Here is a 19,089-nt window from a genome sequence, read left to right on the forward strand (position 1 = left end):
ACATTCACACATGTTAAATTTCCTCCTTTAAAATAAACTGCTCCATTTTCTGTTTGTTCTGCAAGTTTATAAGTAACTTAGCAATGTGGGAGTGAGTAGGTGCCAGTGTTGAATCATGAGGACAGGAAGGGGTATAAAGAGTGCTCTATTAATGACTATGATTAATTAAATGAAGCAAAGATGAGCTTCTGGACTTGGGTGAGTGGCCCTAAATGATATGCCAGAGTCATCAAAAGCTAACTGCAGCACGCTGGTTGCTACAGCAGAGTCAGCTGGACTGTGCAAGTGTCCTGAGCAGATGTTCCTATTAGTTTTCATTCAACTACATGTAAGTTTTAGACCTTAGCTGGCAGTAAAGAAGCTGTGATAATCAGTCAGTCACATTAAGTGAGCATGCACAGTGAGTACACAATAGTAAGCACTCTGGGGTGACATAAACCCCCACCTATAAAATAAGTTTGAACTGAATGAACTCTCTAAGAACCTTAGAGTCTGTTAAATATAAGATATGGTTCCTGTCAGGAGACAGGACTATCTTCACTTCAGCAAAAATATTGTTATCTATTTCTGACACAATTAGGTGGGAACAAACTGAGGAAAACTGAAGACCTAAACCTTATTGTAAGAGAGGAACAAAAGGACTAAGTGCTGACAATAGACTTTTCAATCCTATCAACAGGTCAGTTGAAGAACTATCTTCTTTAATAGATATGTGGGCTGTGGCAGCTATACTTCCCTTCATTCAAGATTTTGAGTTGTAGAAAAGAGATAATAAACTTGAAACATCACAGTGTTTTATTCTGCTCAGCATTCCCTGACCTTTAGGGAACCACCCCCTTTCACTCCCAAACCAAGTGGTCTGATTAGGCTTGATTGCAATCTCCCAACTCCTAAGGATGGGCACCTGACCCAGGCCTGGCCAATCAAATGATATCCTCCCTGAGCACCATGACCGGCTCCAGGATGGACACATGGTCTGAAATAGGCAAGGGACAGACAATGGGATGGCTAACCCAATATATACCCTCAACCCTCTTTTCCTTATCTGACTTTATTATATAGAACAGAAAAGCGAAATACTCACTTTATTAGCCTGTTTTGCGGCTAGAAGGCCACATATGACACAGTTCTGGATGATGACATATGAGCAGGAGTTTGCTAAACAGGCTTCTAGGAAAGCTTTTGCTTTCCCGATTAAGGGAACAGATACTGCTAATGCACCTTCTTTCCTCCATTTTCTTGCTTTGAATATCGATGTGATTTCTGGACACGCTACAGCTATACGGTGACCAGTTACCATATAGTATGCAGGCAACATTCCAAAGATGGCAGGGCAGAAAATGAAAAAGCTGGTTCCTTGACACAAGTAAGCTACTCTATCAGCTCCAGACTATGGAGGAAACCTCTTGATATGAGGAAAAAGTGTTCTCTTATTTCTTAAACCACTATAATTTTCTACTACTTATAGCCAAACATATTCCTAATAAAAAGTCTTTCAAAGATTTTTTCTGGAGCTATTTAGGAAGCTCTTCCCAGAAGGATTGTTATGGTAATAGAATGTAGGCCTGGACTGCTGGCTCCATCTTTGCAAACACTTGGGGAAAGCCTGTTTGAAAATGAAGCCAAAACACAGGAAAGCAGAGCAGAGGAGAGTCAGATTCCTGGCATGGAAGATCATCTCACAACCTGAATTCCAACAGGGCCTGAAGTCAGCTGTAGCTCCAGATTTTTCAGTTATGCGCCTTTAAGAGTTCCCTTTTTCGCTTAAGCCAGTTTAAACTAAGTTTCACTGGAAAGAGTCTTGACTAAACATGCCACATAGAAGCATTTATATTAACCAACCAACATAAATACATTAATTTGACACATTAATCTGTGACTTTAAGATGACAGTCAAATAGGTTCTCCCAGTTGACCCTTGAACAACACAGGTTTGAATTGCCTGGGTCCACTTATATGTGAATTTTTTTCAGTAGAAATTAGAGTATGCCTGCCTCTCCTTCCACCTCCTCCACCACTTTCGCCTCTGCCACCCCTCCTTTCTCTTCCTCCTCAGTGTACTCAATATGAAGACAATGAGGATGAAGACCTTTATGATGATCCACTTACAAACAAACAGTCAATTCATTTTCTCTTCCTTATGATTTTTCTTAATAACATTTTATTTTCTCTGGCTTACTTTAAGAATACAGTATATAATACATATAAACATACAAAATGTGTTAATCGACTTATACATGGATTTTCAACTGTAGCCAGGGGGTTAGGGGGGTGGAGTTGGCACCCCAGCCCCTGCATTGCTTAAGGGCCCATTGTATGTTTTTAAAAGTTTCATATTCTATTCATACAAATATATGTAAACAAATGAATATAAATATGTGAATATATATCCGGAAAGATATTCTCAAGTTAATCCAGATGAGACTGGGATTGGGGGTGGTAGTTGCAGATAACTTGCTGTAAAATTTTTATTTTATTTTATATGTTCTCACAGATTACCTGCATATATACAAATGAAATTTTAATAAGTCTGCTGTGAATACGTAAGTGCCAGGCAGTGTATACTAGCTAAGAACATAGATTTTGGAGTTAAAGAAACCTAATTTTAAGATCTGGCTTATGACATTAGGCATGTTATTTAACCTCTGTTAATTTTCCATTTCCCATCTGTAAAAAGGAATAGTAATGGTACATTATAGTGTTAGTGTGAGAATTTAATGAGCTAGTATATAAGAAGTGTTCAGTACATAGCAAAGTTCTAATTATTGTTAGAAATTATGAACAAAAATGATAATTTATGTCTAACTTTGAGTAATTACTTAAATGAAAACTACTTGAAAGAAGCTCAGTTTTTCTCAGTCCAAACTCAAAAACTTGTATTGAATTTTTAGAAGTATTCTTCATGAGTTTAAACACTGTCAATCTAATATTCCTATATTAAGTAATTTAAAATAAATGCAGTGAGATAGAACTTGCCCCAGTTAGACCCCCAAATGAAGACCTCCCAATTGGCCTAAGCAGCATCACTGAGGATTACTAGGAGTCTTTTCTAAAAGCCAGAGGCTCCTTCTGTGTGCACACATTTTTATTTCATGTAAAGTGTTATATACTTCATTGTATTGTTTGTAAGCTTAAAAGAAATTCACCCCAAATTTTTCTATAGATTTTCGTAAAGATCCTTTATGTTAAGGCATAAAAATGACTGAATCTTATCAAATGCCTTTTCTGCATCAATTGAGATAAACATGATTTTCCTTGCTTAAGGTGTTATAAAATATTAATAGATTTTTCTGTTATAAAATATTAATAGATTTTCTGCAGGTGAACCACCCTTGCATTACTGGGATAAAACCCACTTGATCATAATGTATAATTTTTTAAAAGTCACAAGCTTTATCTGCTATTTTTGAGTCATAACTTTAATGGTTAATATTTATTAAATGTGTAGTATGTGCCAGGCACTATTCTGTGTTCTCCTTACATGCATTAGCTCTTTTCTCACTGTAACAATTTAATGAGGTAAAACCATTTTTAATCACCATTTTACAGATGAATGAACTGATATACACAGAGGTTAAATAATCTGCCTAAGTCACAAAGGGAGGTACTAGTAAAGCCAGGATTCATACTCAATCTGTCTGAAAACTGTATTGTACAACTCCCAGTTCACCATTCAAAACATGTGCAACATGGTGAAACTGAAATTGACACTACACTTTTTTTTTTGAGACGGAGTCTCGCTCTGTTGCCCAGGCTGGAGTGCAGTGGCGTGATCTCGGCTCAATGCAAGCTCTGCCTCCTGGGTTCACGCCATTCTCCTGCCTCAGCCTCCCGAGTAGCTGGGACTACAGGCACCTGCCACCACGCCTGGCTAATTTTTTTTTTTTTTTAGTTTTTTTTAGTAGAGATGGGGTTTCACCATGTTAGCCAGGATGATCTCGATCTCCTGACCTCGTGATCTGCCTGCCTCCACCTCCCAAAGTGCTGGGATTACAGGCGTGAGCCACCGTGCCCAGCTGACACTACACTCTTAATCACTACAGTCCAGAGGTTATAAATTGAGTACATACCTGTGCAGAGCACTAAGCTAAACCCTATACATTTTGCAGAAAAGTCAGGATGTACAAAAACATAAGCTATATTGTATATTCCAAAGACCAAATTAATCTTAAAAAAAAAAAAAAATCCTGGTGGCTACATACCAAATATATTTGTGCGTAGGTGTCTTCCAACCTCAGCTGTAAATAGCTATAACATGAATGGCGATACCTTCAAGCAGCTGCTAATAGGCCAACAAGAGGCACATAGGATATGCATCATGTGGCTGGTGAGTGGGCAGGGAGTGGGAAGTCAAAAGGTAGAATCTGATTGGTGGCTTAAGAGCTTCAAGAACCTGCTGACATCTCTTGAGAGCAGCGATGATAAAGATCAACTAGCAAACATCAAAAACTGAATTTCCACACTGGAGGAAAAGTGGAAGCAGGCAATATGCTAGGTTTATTTACATTCAATTATATATTGTTGGTATAACTTTATACACATCTAGCTGGATTAGTGCTAACAGACCATGAACATCTGCCTAAGGAGACCACTTCAAGCAGTGGATAAGAGCCGTTTAAAGCCTTTAAAGTCTCTGCAAAGTGCATCTAGCCTTTAAGCAGAAATGGCCCCCCCTAACTAGTTTTCACTCCACCAGTCTTCTCTTCAAAATCAAAATATGCCGACACCAAGACTGGAAAGGGCTGCCCCTAACTTTTACCACAGTGCTCCCTTAAGGTCATCACTAAACTCAGTGATAAACAAAAGGATTACTGTTAAGAGGCCAATTAATAGCAAAATAAATAAGAAATGATTTGTTTGGACATCTCAACCTATTTAGTTAAATAACAGTGGAACTTTGGATTTTCCTTCCCTCTTCTTTTGCTTTACAAAATAATATATTTACCCTTTTTTATTTCATGGAAAGTCTTAGGTTTTTACAACTAACAGATTTTTAAAATTTTCACAGAAAAAGTACTCAATTGCCAGGAATGCTCAGAGCAGTGCACAGTGACTTTTGGTGCAGTAGGTTACATTTTCCAGCCATTCTATCTGGACAGCAGACAGGAAACTCCTCAGGAAACCTTGTTCTTCAGGCTGCTGTTTAGCAACTCTTTGACACAGATGATTAATTAACTAGCAACCATTAACAACAGTTAAAACTCCTCTAGAGACAGAAGGGTAGCATAAGGGTGTATGATCTTCTTCACTTTTCATTATTGTTTACCTTGAACCAGGCAAGATTTACTAATTAATGAAGTCAGTGAAAGAGGACAATTATTTTGCTACTTCTAAGGACACATTTACCAAGAGGCATTAGTAAATTAGTTTTATGTTTCTGATGCTGGCCAATAAATGAAACATAATAGATCTTGTTAGTTCCTTCTATAATATAGAACTTTCCTCTAGGTTAAGACTTACTGTGCTCTTCTAAGGGTGTTAGGGCCTCATATTATTTTACAGTTCTAAACCAAATGCAACAGAAAGATGTAACCATCAGGGGGCTATTTAACATATAAGCATACATCTCTATTTACTAGCCTGGGCTGGTTTTAGAAGAGAACACACTTTACCTCATTGCCCTTTATGCCTGTGACAACGAAAGCTCTGGAGTCACACTAGAATTACAAAGAGAGAACCGCAAAGGGAAGGTGAGGCCTTCCCTTTGCAAATGTCTGGCTGACAGTTTGAGAGCAGGAGTGTCAAATTCACTCTGTCATTTGGTACCATCAATCAGATAATCTAAATGTCCAACTCAAAAGCAACCAAAACTCAGGAAAATTTGTTGCTGGGTCATCCTGTTCAAGTCTTATCTGTTCTGTTTTAATTTGTTGCTCCTAGGAAAAGTATTCCCCTTATTCACTCTTCACATCATTAAGCTGTTCCGTCCAAAGGAGATTAGGAAGTGCTTGTAAAAACTGCTGCTAAATCAACAGGTGGAGATAGAAAACCATCTTGTCTTTCTCAGCAGTGACTTGACTAGATGCAAGTAATACTGATGAGTGCAAATCTGGCAATCTATCTTCATACTTCTTTTCTAACAACATTCACATCTGATTCTGTGTTAGTGGCAAGAGTGCGATAGCAACAGCTTCACATTCCTGGCTGGAAGAAGAAATATGAGGTATTTTGGCTCAGTATTTGGAAAGGACATCTTGATATACATGTAGTAGGTTATGGCATTGAGGTCAAAGCTCCATCTCCAGTAATTTTTCCTATAGACACCAATAAATCAGGAGACACAAAGCCAAGGGTCATTTATTAGCAAAGGAGCTACAAAAACACGCACTGTCTTCTATGGCATTAGGAATGAGATTTTATTTCGTTTGACAAATATTGAACATTTTCTTACTTAGGACCTTGATGTTAAAAAAAAAAAATCCTACAGATAATACATTTGCTTAAAAATCCTTAATAGATTATTCTATTGGAAGGGAAATCTTGCCCAAACAGATGGTTACCAGAACAAGATTCCCCCCTCCTCTCACCTGTTTATGAGGACCCCTGAGTATATGTGCCTTAGCGCCTTCACAAGCTGTCCTCATTGCTTCCAGTGATGGTGTGCCCAACAGATCCGTGATCAAATCCAACTACAAGGAAATAAAATACAGATAGATAGCAATCTCATGGAAATAACTTTTCATTACTCTTAAATCATAGCCTTAGAGATGTGGACCAAATCTGGGGGAAAAAACCTTAAGACAAGCTCTAGATTAACTGACAGGAGTCCCTACTTTCACTTTCTGGCCTATTAAAAAAGATTTCTAGGAATTTATAAGAAACAAATTCTTCATAAATTTAAATAAATTCCTGTTAATTTATTATTCCTATTTATTATTTAGAAGTTCCTATCTATCCTATTCCTATTTATCCTATTTCTATTTATCCTATTCCTATTTATCCTATTATTTAGTTCCTATTTATCCTATTATTTAGAAGTTCCTACTTATTTATTTAAAAGTTCCTATATGATAGAAATATAAAAAATATGTTTTGATAAGCCTGACATTCTAAGGCTAGAGCAATTTGGGAGTCTGCATCTGTCTGTCCTGTTTTCTTGATACCATAGCATCTAAGATCTTTGCAGAGTTGAACTCCTCTTCTGTTGATGGCCAATGACTATTCTTTCCAAACAGTTAATGAATGGATTCTGACGCTTCAAATGGATTTGGCTCACCAAGGAGCTAATCCACAAATCAGACACCTGTGATTTAATAAATACTGAAAATATTCACACCTGAAATGAAAGCTAAGCTCTCCATGCTTGGGCCAGTACACATCCTTTACATTCTAGTCATGCTAGAAATCTCTTACACTGGCAGAAAACTGTGACACTTAGAAAAATATGACACCGCATAAGACCACATTTAGCTAGCTGGACACAATAAAAGAGACCAATAAAACAGTCTTCTTGCAAACAAGTCTTTGGGTAGCAAACTATCTTACCAATTTTCTGTAGTGTCACAATTCATAACCTAATTAGCAATAACATTTCATTTGGATCCCTCCAGGATGGGAAATTCTTACCTACAGAACACTTCTTTTCCTGGTTCTGGGCTTGCCGAATATAAAGAACTATTTTCTGCACTTACCTAAACCATGGGGTAGCTATCAGCATCGCCACCCTACAGGTTAATGGAGATACTTGAGAAGCTTGCTTTCCACAGAAGTAAAGATCTCTATACAAAGCTTTTTGGGAAAAGTGTGTAGGTGATACTTTTGGATCTCTAACAACCACACTAAAGGCTGAAGGAAATGACTAGCTTATAAAAACAAATTGAAACATTCAGAAAATTGTCTAAAATGGGTCAGATCCATAGATGAGAAACACTTTTATGATGTCTGCTAGTACTAGGGTAATTAAATCTCAAAGATACAGAGAAAATACAACAGGAAATAATGACTTCCATTAGAAGTTAGAGCCTTTTCCTATTTTAGATCTTCATTTCTCACCCCAACACACACCAACAATTAGACAGACATGAATTCTCCTGCAGTGGCTATGTCAGACTGCCAAACTGAAGATCTATGTATCTCTCTAGCAAAGGAGATATCTGAACTCCAGTCCAGTTGCTTCACACTTTCCCTCACATATTTTTTGCAGCAGCAATTCAAGATTCTTGTTCCATATATAGGATTTGAATACTTCCTTATTATTTTTTACTTAAGCTTTTCTGTATGCAAGGTAGTAGTCACATTCATTTTATGACAGCTTATGTCCAGATATGATAGTCTTATAGGTTAAGTCTGTTAAACTTTACTTTCTAAAGAAATTGAAAAGTGAATATTGTCAAAAGTACCCAACATTAGATTACGTATTATATGTACATAATTTTTTTTACACCAGAATCAATTTTTAAGACGTAAACTTTAAAAAAGACCGTTCAAATGTATAGCATAGGAAAATTTAAATGTTGATAAAAGCAGATATAGTTTCTAACATATTAGGTAAAAATTCTTTGTAGAAAAAGCATAAAAGAAATAATTCTGTCTGGTCAAGTGCATTAATTATTTACAAAGACATAGTAGTCAGTGTGATCTTTTAAAATGTCATCAATCAAATCTTAATATTCCTTTGGTCAAAACCTTCATTTAAGTTTTCTATCACACTTAGAATAAAATCTTAAGGCTTTATCATGTCACCATGGCCAGGTTCTTTCTCACTTTCTGACCTCATCTCCTACAGCGTCTTCCATCACATACCATCCCTCCAACAAGCCATGCTTGTTCCTGCCTCAGGGGCTTTGTTATGGTGGTCATCCCTCTTCTTGGAACACTTCTCCAGCATCTTACCGCCTCATTTTATGTGGGTGAAATGTTATCTCCTCAGAGAATCCTTTAGTGCCTGCTCTGCTCTGCCACCACTGTCTATCCCTAACCTGGCTACATTTTTCTTTATGGAACTTCCATTACTTGGAATCATATTTATTTGCATATTTATTTTTGTCTCATGTGAAAGTTTCACAAAGGTTAAGAACAACACTGTCTTATTTACTGCTGTATCCCTAGAGTCCTGGCACACTACCACCATCGTAATTGCAAACATTTACAGAGTGCTTACTATGTGCCAGGCCCCATTTTCGGCTTTCCTACTTCATTGTACAACAATCCTCAGAACAGTTTTAGGGGCCAAAAAAAAAAAAAAAAAGAAGGAGGAGGAAAAAAAAGGAACAGAGAGGTTAAGTAACTTACCCAAGATTTAACATAAGTGGTGCAGCTAGGATTTGAACCCACCAATCTGATTTCACAGCCTGAGCTCATAGTTACTACATTATTTTCATGCAAGCAAATTAGTAAAAAATACCCAGTAATTATCGCAAGTCAATATGTGTATTAGTGAATAATTAGCTTTAAAGACAATTAAAGTAACATGAATGGCTTCTAAAGGATTCTCTGGGGAGATTTTAATCATCTCCTGATGTTCTCTGCCATATTTAGATATTTTAGTCCAATAATAAAGGTTAGAAATTTTCCTAAATGTTTAGATTTCAAGAAATCAACACAATAAAAATTTATATTCTAAGCACAAAGTGTAAGTACATTAAGTCACCAATACATTTTCAAGTCAGAGCCATTCACTTAGAAGGAAGAAAGGCCTTCTAACAACTGAAGATTATACCTTTGCAAATTGTCACAGCAGAGCTCACGGCTATGCATCAGTTCATATAATAAAGTCAAGAGGCTGGGTGCAGTCGCTCATGCCTATAATCCCAGCACTTTGGGAGGCTGAGGCAGGTGGATCACCTGAGGTCAGGAGTTCAAGACTAGCCTGGCCAACACAGCAAAACCCTGTCTCTACTAAAAATACAAAAACTAGCTATGTGTGGTGCAGCGTGCCTATAATCCTGGCTACTTGGGAGGCTGAGGCAGGAGAATCGCTTGAACCTGGCAGGTGGAGGTTGCAGTGAGCCAAGATGGCACCATTGCACTCCAGCCTGGGCAACAAGAGCAAAACTCCATCTCAAAAAAATATAGTAATAAATAAATAAATAAACTCAATACTCCCTCTAAAGGCTCATCAGTTACAAAATGAATCTCTTTGTAATCTTCAACTTTATAACTTTCTGAATTTTAAGTGAACCTGAATTTCCTAAAAGCAAATTAGACAGTATAATGAATAAGCCCAAGACATATGTGCAAGATGGATTTTCCTTCAAATCTGTAATAGAATTGAAACTAAAGCTTTAAATTGAAATCATACCTGCTGAATGGGACTCTGTGCCTGAAACAATATTCTTCGTCCTAGTAGTTCTGCAAAGATACATCCCACAGACCAGATGTCAATAGCATTGCTGTAATGACGGCTGCCCATCAGGATTTCTGGAGCCCGATAATACTGAGTAACAACTTCCTGAGTCATATGACGGGATTCATCTAATTCTTCCACTCTGGCCAATCCAAAATCACAAATCTAGATAGAAAAGGCAATCAAAACATTGTCAAGCAAATACAAATGAAAGAGTAAAACAAAACATCAAAATTTTGATAGGGCACTGAACTTTGAAACTTTTTTTTTTTTTTGAGACTGAGTCTCACTCTGTCACCCAGGCTGGAGTGCAGTGGCACAATCTCAGCTCACTGCAACCTCTGCTTCCCGGGTTCAAGGGATTCTCCTGCCTCAGCCTCCCGAATAGCTGGGACTACAGGTGCCTACCACCACGCCTGGCTAATCTTTTTTTTTTTGTATTATTTAGTAGAGAAGGGGTTTCACCATATTGGCTAGGCTGGTCTCAAACTCCTGACCTCAGGCGATCCACCTGCCTTGGCCTCCCAAAGTGCTGGGATTACAGGTGTGAGCCACTGCGCCCGGCCACTCTGAAACATTTTTAATGATACAGGTATAGTATATTTATGTCAGTATACAATCTGTCATCTTCTTAAAAATATTCTTCTCATCTTTATCAATAAAAATGTCTGTTTTCAGTTGATAAAGCAAAAAAACTAGGTGAACGTAAACGACTTTATTTTTTTTTAGACAGGGTCTCGCTCTGTCTCCCTGGCTGGAGTGCAGTGGCGTGATCAATCTGAGGCTCCTCCCACCTCAGTCTCCTGAGTAGCTGGGACTACAGGTATGTGCTACCACACCTGGCTAATTTTTGTGGGTTTTTTTTTGTAGGGATGAGGTTTTGCCATGTTGCCCAGGCTGGTCTTGAACTCCTGGGTTCAAGCAATCTGCTTGCCTCGGCCTCCCAAAGTGCTGGGATAACAGGCGTGAGCTACTGCACCTGGCCAAATGCATACTTCTAGGTTTGATTTAGAGACCAACTGTTGGCCAGGTACAGTGGCTCATGCCTGTAATCCCGGGGATTGAGAGGACTGCTTGAGAGATCAGGAGTTTAAGACCAGGCTGGACAACATAACAAGATCTCAACTCTACAAACAATTAAAAAAAAAAAAAAGCTGGGCATGGTGGTGTGCACCTGTAGTCCTGGCTACTCTGGAGGCTGAGGTGGGAGGACTGCTTGAGCCCAGGAGTTTGAGGCTACAGTGAGCTATTACTGTGCCACTGCACTACAGCCTGGGAGACAGAGTGAGATTGAGACCCTATCTTTAAAAAAAATTAAAAAATCCCCACAAAACCAACTACTTTCAAAACTAGTTTATAGAGGAAGATATCATAAGATAAAGGGGTGTATCTTGAAGGTCTCCTTAGCTGAGACTGTGTCTGTCGTCTTTATGAAATATATATGAATTTCTTTAAAGCAATGGGTTTCAAACTGACTCCAGTTGAATCTAGTTCTGACTTTAGGCATTCCATGAATATTATATCCAAACTTCACATGTACCTATCTATTTAAAAATACAAATTCACACTCAAATGTATAAATACGTTAAAATGTCGTATATGCTAGAATACTAATGCTACGGGGTTCATTCATTTCTTCATGCCATAAATATTTAAGTTAGTACTTGTTATATTACAGACCGTATGTTAGAATCTGGAGATACAGCAATAAATAATAAACACTGGTTAACTTCTATACAAACTTAGAAATAAATCTTTTCTTGCTATTTCTGCTCAACTGAAAAGTATGCTGAGGGTTACAAGGTGAGCTATTAATAAACAGCAGCCGTGCCACCACCAGCAACTACTACTTATCTTCAGGAATTAAAATTTCTTTGATATTGGGCCATCAAAACACAACAACCAGGAGCACCGAGGATGAGATCAGATAGTAATGGCCATCTAAGCTCCAGTGTTCTCACTGATTAACTTTAGAAGGCACAATGTTGCAAGTGATAAAATACGATTTTAAATCTGTTTTCTAAATTGAAGTCCCCAAATAAGATTTTATTTGAAAAAGAGTTCTGGCAGCTTAAAAAGAAAATCTGAAAACCCAGTTCTAAAGAAAACAAAATTTACCCCCCAATTTTTGGCAAATCCCCTCTTTCTGATTTGAATCTACTATGTCTGGTTACATCAAATGAATTCAGATGTGTATGTGGGAATGAATCAGTATGAAGCCACCATCTTTACAACTTAAGAACACAGGGAAATTTTCCATACTATTCAGATAAACCATACAACATAACAACAAAAGCCTGAGTTCATCAAATATGTTCAAATAACATATATATATATATATATATATATTTTTTTTTTTTTTTTTTTTTTTTTTTTTGAGACAGTCTCACTCTGTCACCCAGACTGAAGTGCACTGACATGATGCCGGCTCACTGCAACCTCTGCCTCTCAGGTTCAAGCGATTCTTGTGCCTCTGCCTCCTGAGCAGCTGGGACTAGTGGCATGCGCCACCACGCCTGTCTAGTTTTTGTATTTTTAGTAGAGACAGGGTTTTGCCATGTTGGCCGGGCTGGTCTCAAGTTCCTGGCCTCAAGTGATCCGCCCACCTCAGCCTCCCAGTGCTGGGATTACAGGCGTGAGCCACTGCACCCGGCCAAAATAACACATAATATTTTAAAAACTCTATTACTTGGCCATGACTCTTGAGGACATTTTTAAAAACCAAACCAACAAAAGGAAAGAACATAATTTTTTTCTCATATTTATATGAAAAAAAAACTACCAACCACCCATCCAAAAAAAAAAATGCCCTCTGTTATAAAGCAAATCCCTTATTAAAAACATCAGTATGATTTCGTCATTTTTAGCAACTTATTTGGAAGACAACCTGAGTCCAAAATAGGAAGCTTACATGATCAGATAGCTAAAAAAATTCCAGCAAAATTATCCATCTTGTGCTTAATAGGAAACAAAATACATTCAAGATATGGAAGGATACTGATTTTTAAAAAATATTTTGTTATAATGATCTTCAATGAATTTGTATGTTTGAGAAGAAAGAACTAGTGTCTGTAGCCTAGCACTCTATTCTGGCTTTTTAAAAGTAGGCCTGTAAGATGAGTCAAAGGAGTGGAGCAAAATTTGTTTGTTCTGATTTGTGTGTTGTGTATTCATAAATGGCACTTTCCTTTAGTTGCCCATTCATACAGTCCAAGGTTATAAAACCATAACAGACAATTTGGAAAATGAACTTCAAGCAGTTAATGGCATCAAACATGACAGGTCCTTCACAAAATCCTGTGTGAAGTCTTCCAATCAAAAACCAAAATAAGAAGAAATTGGCTTAAACTGTCATAAGATTGATTAGGTATGAATAGGACAAAAAAATTTTTAACTATAAGGTTTAAAATTTTTTTTTTAAATAAAAACGATTATGGGGATAGGTTGCAAGTTCTCTTTAAAAAGTGAAAAGGTGGCAGGAAAAACTCAATAACCTATAGAAGGAATACTTTAGTAGATTTTGGTGGCAATTAACTTCTCTGTAGAAACAAAAGACTGAATTACAACATCAGCTATTTTTAGGGAAAATATGAAAAATAGGTTTTCATCTTTCTAGAGTTAAAATAAGGGTGAGGGTTCTTCAAGGCTATAATGAAGGGAGAATTTTCATTCATAAGCAGTATAATCCACCAGCTTTTCAAGAGAACTGACCTACAGTTCAGAGAAATCATTTAAAATAAAAAATGAATTTTATTTATACACTTGGTTTTATTACTTAGTTTAACCGCCAGCAACCTAAGTAATAATGATAGTCTTGATTACTTTTAAAGTGGGTAACATTTTAAAGATTTATTTTTCTTTTCAAATATAGCAGTTAAAGGCCCTTATTTCCAATTTCTATTATAAGGAAAAATATAGTGGACCTCTCTCTATTCAAGAGTTCTGCCAATACACATCTGTATTAGAGGTAGGCAAAAACGAATATGTGGACTTTGCTATTCGCAAGCCCCTTTTTAAATGAAAGACAATGGCTGTACTAGGGAAGAGAAGTAAAACTGAAACTGATGACTTGAAATTTTGGAACTACTAAATATAATTCTGTAATCAATTCCTCTTCAGAGGAATAATTAAGAATTGGCTACTATACATTATGGAACTACATTGGATAGGTGCATATTACCCTTTTCTGGTTTGGCATTTTCACTTTTTTTTTTTTTTTTTTTTTGAGACAGGGTCTCACTCTGTCACCTAGGCGGAAGTGCAGTGGTGTGATCACAGCTCACTGCAGCCTTGACGCTCTTGGCTCAGGCGATCCTCCCATCTCAGCCTTCTGAGTAGCTGGAACGACAGTCATGTGCAACCACACCTAGCTAATTTTTGAATTTTTTATTGAGATGGGGTTTTGCCACGTTGCCCAGGCTGGTCTTGAACTCCTGGGCTCAAGCAATCTGCCCGCCTCAGCCTCCCGAAATGCTGGAATTATAGGCATGAGCCACAGTGTCTGGCCAGCACTATCCCTTTTAAATACGTTTCTACTTCTTACTTTGCTACCTTGGTCAAACAGCATATAGATATGTTAGCTGTGTAAAAATGTAGATGGTCTTCCTAAAAGTCACACTTCATTCTCTTATATACACAGATGCTTGCTGTTCTAATATTTCTTCTGATATGCGCTTCTTTTAATAATGGAACAATCTGTAAAGGAGTCACCTTCTCTATTCTTCTTCCTAGTTACACTATAATTCCAATTTCAGTGTTTCCAAAACATAGGCCAAGTATCATGAAAAGAACATGAGGCAGGACTACAAATTATTACTATGGCTATGAGTAGTGATATGGAGAAAACTGGGTTAACTTTTGGTAAAGTAATGGAAATGAACTTATTTCTTTCACAAAAATATGTTGTTCTTAAACCTGCACTGACATTCTGATTTTTCCCAGGTATTTAAATAAACTGAAAAGCTACCTTTAGAACACAGTTGCTGTTCACAAGGAGATTCCCTGGCTTAATGTCTCGATGTAAAATGCCAGCTGAATGGAGATATTTCAAACCTGAAATAACAAACAGATTTAATTGCAGATATTTAATTCCTTTTACTCAACCAATAATTTTAAAAAAATCTTGGTAGAAAATAGCAGAGGATTTAAAATTGTTCCCTAAATAACTGCATAATGAACATTATTAAAAGCTAGTCCCACCTCAAAATACCATAATTTTGCTACAGTAAAATAAAATGTCACCAAAGGTTTGCAAAGTCTAGAGATAATGTCTATAATTTAAACAATTATGTAGGTTTAAATACAGATAGGCTTCTTAGGCACTCGAGTTAAGACCATACTAATAACCTTAGATTGCTAGTTAGTGTCGCTATTGGACTGCTGCTATTGATACTCTTAACCTGCAACTCGGAGCCTGCTCCAACAAAAGTTTCCATTACCACAGGGAGCCTTTCCCAGGACAGATGTTTCACTGATATAACAAAATTCAGGAACTTGCCCACATTGTCAGTAGTATTCTTTACCACTCAGAATCAAGAGGGTAATGAATCACTTTAAAAATATTTGTGACATCTTAGAAGACCAGTGCCTTCATTCAGTACTGCTAAAGGTCCCATCCTCAAGGCTGAGTCCTTTTTGTGTGCGTTTTTCTTTTTTCGTTTTTTTTTTTTGAGACAGGGTCTCACTCTGTAACCTAGGCAGGAGTGCGGTGGTATGATCACAGCTCACTGAAGCCTCGACCTTCCTGGCTCAAGCCATGCTCCCATCTCAGCCTCCTGAGAAGAGGGAACTACGGGCATGTACCACCATATCCGGCTAATGGGCTGAGTCTTTTTTGGATAAAATGTAGCAAATCACATTTTTTACAAGTACAAAAAGAGCCAATATCTTCCCCATTTTCCTCTACCACAGAAAATGAACAAATCTTAGAGGTGAACAGGCTGGAGTGCAGTGACGCGATCTTGGGTCCCTGCAGCCTCCACCTCCCAGGTTCACTCAATTCTCCTGCCTCAGCCTCCCAAGTAGCTGAGACTACAGACGAGCGCCACCATGTCCGGCTAAGTTTTGTATTTTTTTAAAGTAGAGATGGAGTTTCGCCATGTTGGCCAGGCTGGTCTTGAATTCCTGACCTCAGATGATCTGCCTGCCTCAGCATCCCAAAGCGCTGGGATTACAGGCATGAATCACCATGCCAGGCCTGGAGGTGAGTTTTTTGGTTTTAATATTGCTTATGTGGCCGAGCACAGTGGCTCACACCTGTAATCCCCGCACTTTGGGAGGCCGAGGCAGGAAGATCATGAGGTCGGGAGATCAAGACCACCCTGGCTAATATGGTGAAACCCTGTCTCTATTAAAAATACAAAAAATTAGCTGGGCATGGTGGCGGGCAACTGTAGTCCCAGCTACTCGGGAGCCTGAGGCAGAAGAATGGCGTGAACCTGGGAGGCGAAGCTTGCAGTGAGCTGAGATCGCACCACTGCACTCCAGCCTAGGTGACAGAGCGAGACTCTGTCTGAAAAAAAAAAAAAAAATTGCTTATGTGTTTTCATCCTTTTGGCATTTATTTTTCAATCTCTATAAAGAATCTCTTAATTCTATGAATTCTAGGGCAGGGGGAAAGTATTTTACTTACTAGGTAAGAAAGCTGTTTCAGGTTTAAGCAATTCTTTACTTGTAATGGCAAAATTCTCACGGACATACTTGATGGCCAGAAGAAGTGTCAATAATGTTGGCCCAAATCCTTTCTCAGTCAAGTCTGTGCTCTTTAATGAGCAAGTCTAGAATTATTTAGCTGGCTCTGTTTATTGGTCTTCCCAATCTACTTTGGTTTTAAGGGTCATTTTGTTTCTCTGGAGTTGGCTTCAGGTATGCCAGCCAATACTCAGACAAGCCCACCTACTGTTGTCTTGCAGGATGGACGTCATCCATAGGGGATACAGTCACTTTTCACTTTAGTCGTCTAATGCCACATATTCCTATTCCGTTGAAAATTAAAGGCTGTTTTGTGAACTTGTGACAAACCATCCTGCTTATTCACCTAGATTAGCCCACTCAACTGCCTAATGAATTTGACAGGGCTTTCTCTTTCATCACTGAAAACAAGAACTATTTGGCAACCCTAAAAAGCTTCCTCTTTAACATTTAAATATAGAAATTATAAAATATGCTTTGGTCAAACGAAAAAAGTCTTTAGAGAAGAACAAAACCTTGGAAGATCAGATTAAAGTCTAAATGAGAAGCAAAACATTTCATTTACAGTGTGACAGCACCTTTTTCTTCATAAAGAAATCTTACCTCGCAAAATCTGATAAAGAAAAACTTTGACATGATCTGAGCTGAGTGGTTGAGGAGAGACGATAATTTTATGTAGGTCACTCTGCATCAATTCTGTGACAACATATCTTGAAGTTTTAAGTTAAGGAGAGTTCGATGAATTCAGTCCCCTACCCCCTCAAAGTGGTGACCAGATCTAAAAAATAACTTCCATTCTCAAGGCTGGAAAAGTGGGGAAAGAAAGCTTCTAGACAGTGTGACAGAGTGAGAATTCCAGCCCTCACAAGATAAAACACTACTAAAATCAAAAGAACTTACATATTTAAAGTCAGCAGAAGTAAACAACCAAATGATTTCCTTATAATCAGCGTTATCAAAGAGAAAACCAAAGGTAAACATTTTAAATAACAGCCAGGCCAGGAAAAGTATGACGACCAAACAGTCTTAAGCTCTACTTAGACATGTTACAGGAATGTCCTTTGAATCCAAACAAATGGGGATTGGTGATCTCATCTTAGGCTACCATGACACCAATGGAAAAGATCACAACCTATCCAAGGGCCGTGGCTTGTTACATTATAAAATACAGTATTCCTAAACACATGTAAAATAATTATTAAGTCTCTCCACAATCTTAATAATTTAGTTCCTTTATTACTTAACTTTGTATATATTTATGAAACACCCCTCCCCACCATCACCACTAGACTTCAAGCGAGCTTCCTATACGTTGTACTCTGTTGTATGTTTAGAGTTTTGCTGAATGGACACATGGCGGATGATTAAAGGCTGGAGCCTGGGGAGCCATGGAGATATGGAATTCAAGACTCTTGTGAAGCACGTGAGTGTTAGATACATTAGGGAAGCAAAAGTATGGTAAATCTTATAATTTAAGTATTAAGTTTTCTTAAGGCAATTTCTAATTTAATGTTTTAGCAAAAACAAGTAGGAAAGGGGATAACTTGGGAACAGGGAGAACTGGTAATAATAGCCTTTGACAAAAACAATTGAAAACTCCCTCCACCTCGAGACATTTTTTCCAAATTGCTTTAGTCTCCTTTTTTCTTCAACCACTGTATGTTGAAATGTCCCACGGCTGCCGCTCCTCACTCCTCTTCCCTATCCACACTTGTGGATACTCGGATCCAGTCCCATGCCTTTAAATAACATCCATGCTGATGACTCCCACATTTCTCTCTCTAGCTAATCTTCTTTCCTTAAGTGCAGACTGGTATATCAAACTGCCTACTTATTTCCCCTGGATACCTAATTGACATTTCAAACTAACAAGTCCAAAACTGTCCAAATCTTTCTTAGTTGCTTGCACCACAAACCACATCAAGGAGTTATCCTTGCCTCCCCCTTTCTCTTTCACCATACCTCCAATTCATCAGAAATCCTTCAAAATTTAGTCAGAATTAAGGCCACTTCTTATATCCACTGTTACTACTCTGGCCCAAGACTGCTAGATTTCTAAAACACAGCAGCCAGGATAATTTTTTTTACTGTTATATTTTTTATTTTGCCTATAT

The 19,089-nt window shown here is 37.8% G+C and overlaps 1 protein-coding gene across 2 annotated transcripts in view; it reads right to left on the bottom strand.

Annotated features, from left to right (window-relative positions):
* The window catches only part of NLK (nemo like kinase), a 158,847-nt gene that overhangs the window by 17,132 nt on the left and 122,626 nt on the right, over positions 1–19,089 (bottom strand). For both annotated transcript variants that reach the window (XM_030799556.1, XM_003277096.3), the window contains exons 4-7: positions 17,579–17,685; positions 15,252–15,337; positions 10,241–10,450; positions 6,528–6,629 (exon numbers count right to left, since the gene is read on the bottom strand). In XM_030799556.1, coding sequence (XP_030655416.1) covers positions 6,528–6,629; positions 10,241–10,450; positions 15,252–15,337; positions 17,579–17,685 — 505 coding nt within the window. The remainder of the gene's footprint in view (positions 1–6,527; positions 6,630–10,240; positions 10,451–15,251; positions 15,338–17,578; positions 17,686–19,089) is intronic.

The sequence above is a fragment of the Nomascus leucogenys genome, chromosome 19 (assembly GCF_006542625.1).
Source record: "Nomascus leucogenys isolate Asia chromosome 19, Asia_NLE_v1, whole genome shotgun sequence".
In the NCBI taxonomy this organism is placed as follows: Eukaryota; Metazoa; Chordata; class Mammalia; order Primates; family Hylobatidae; genus Nomascus; species Nomascus leucogenys.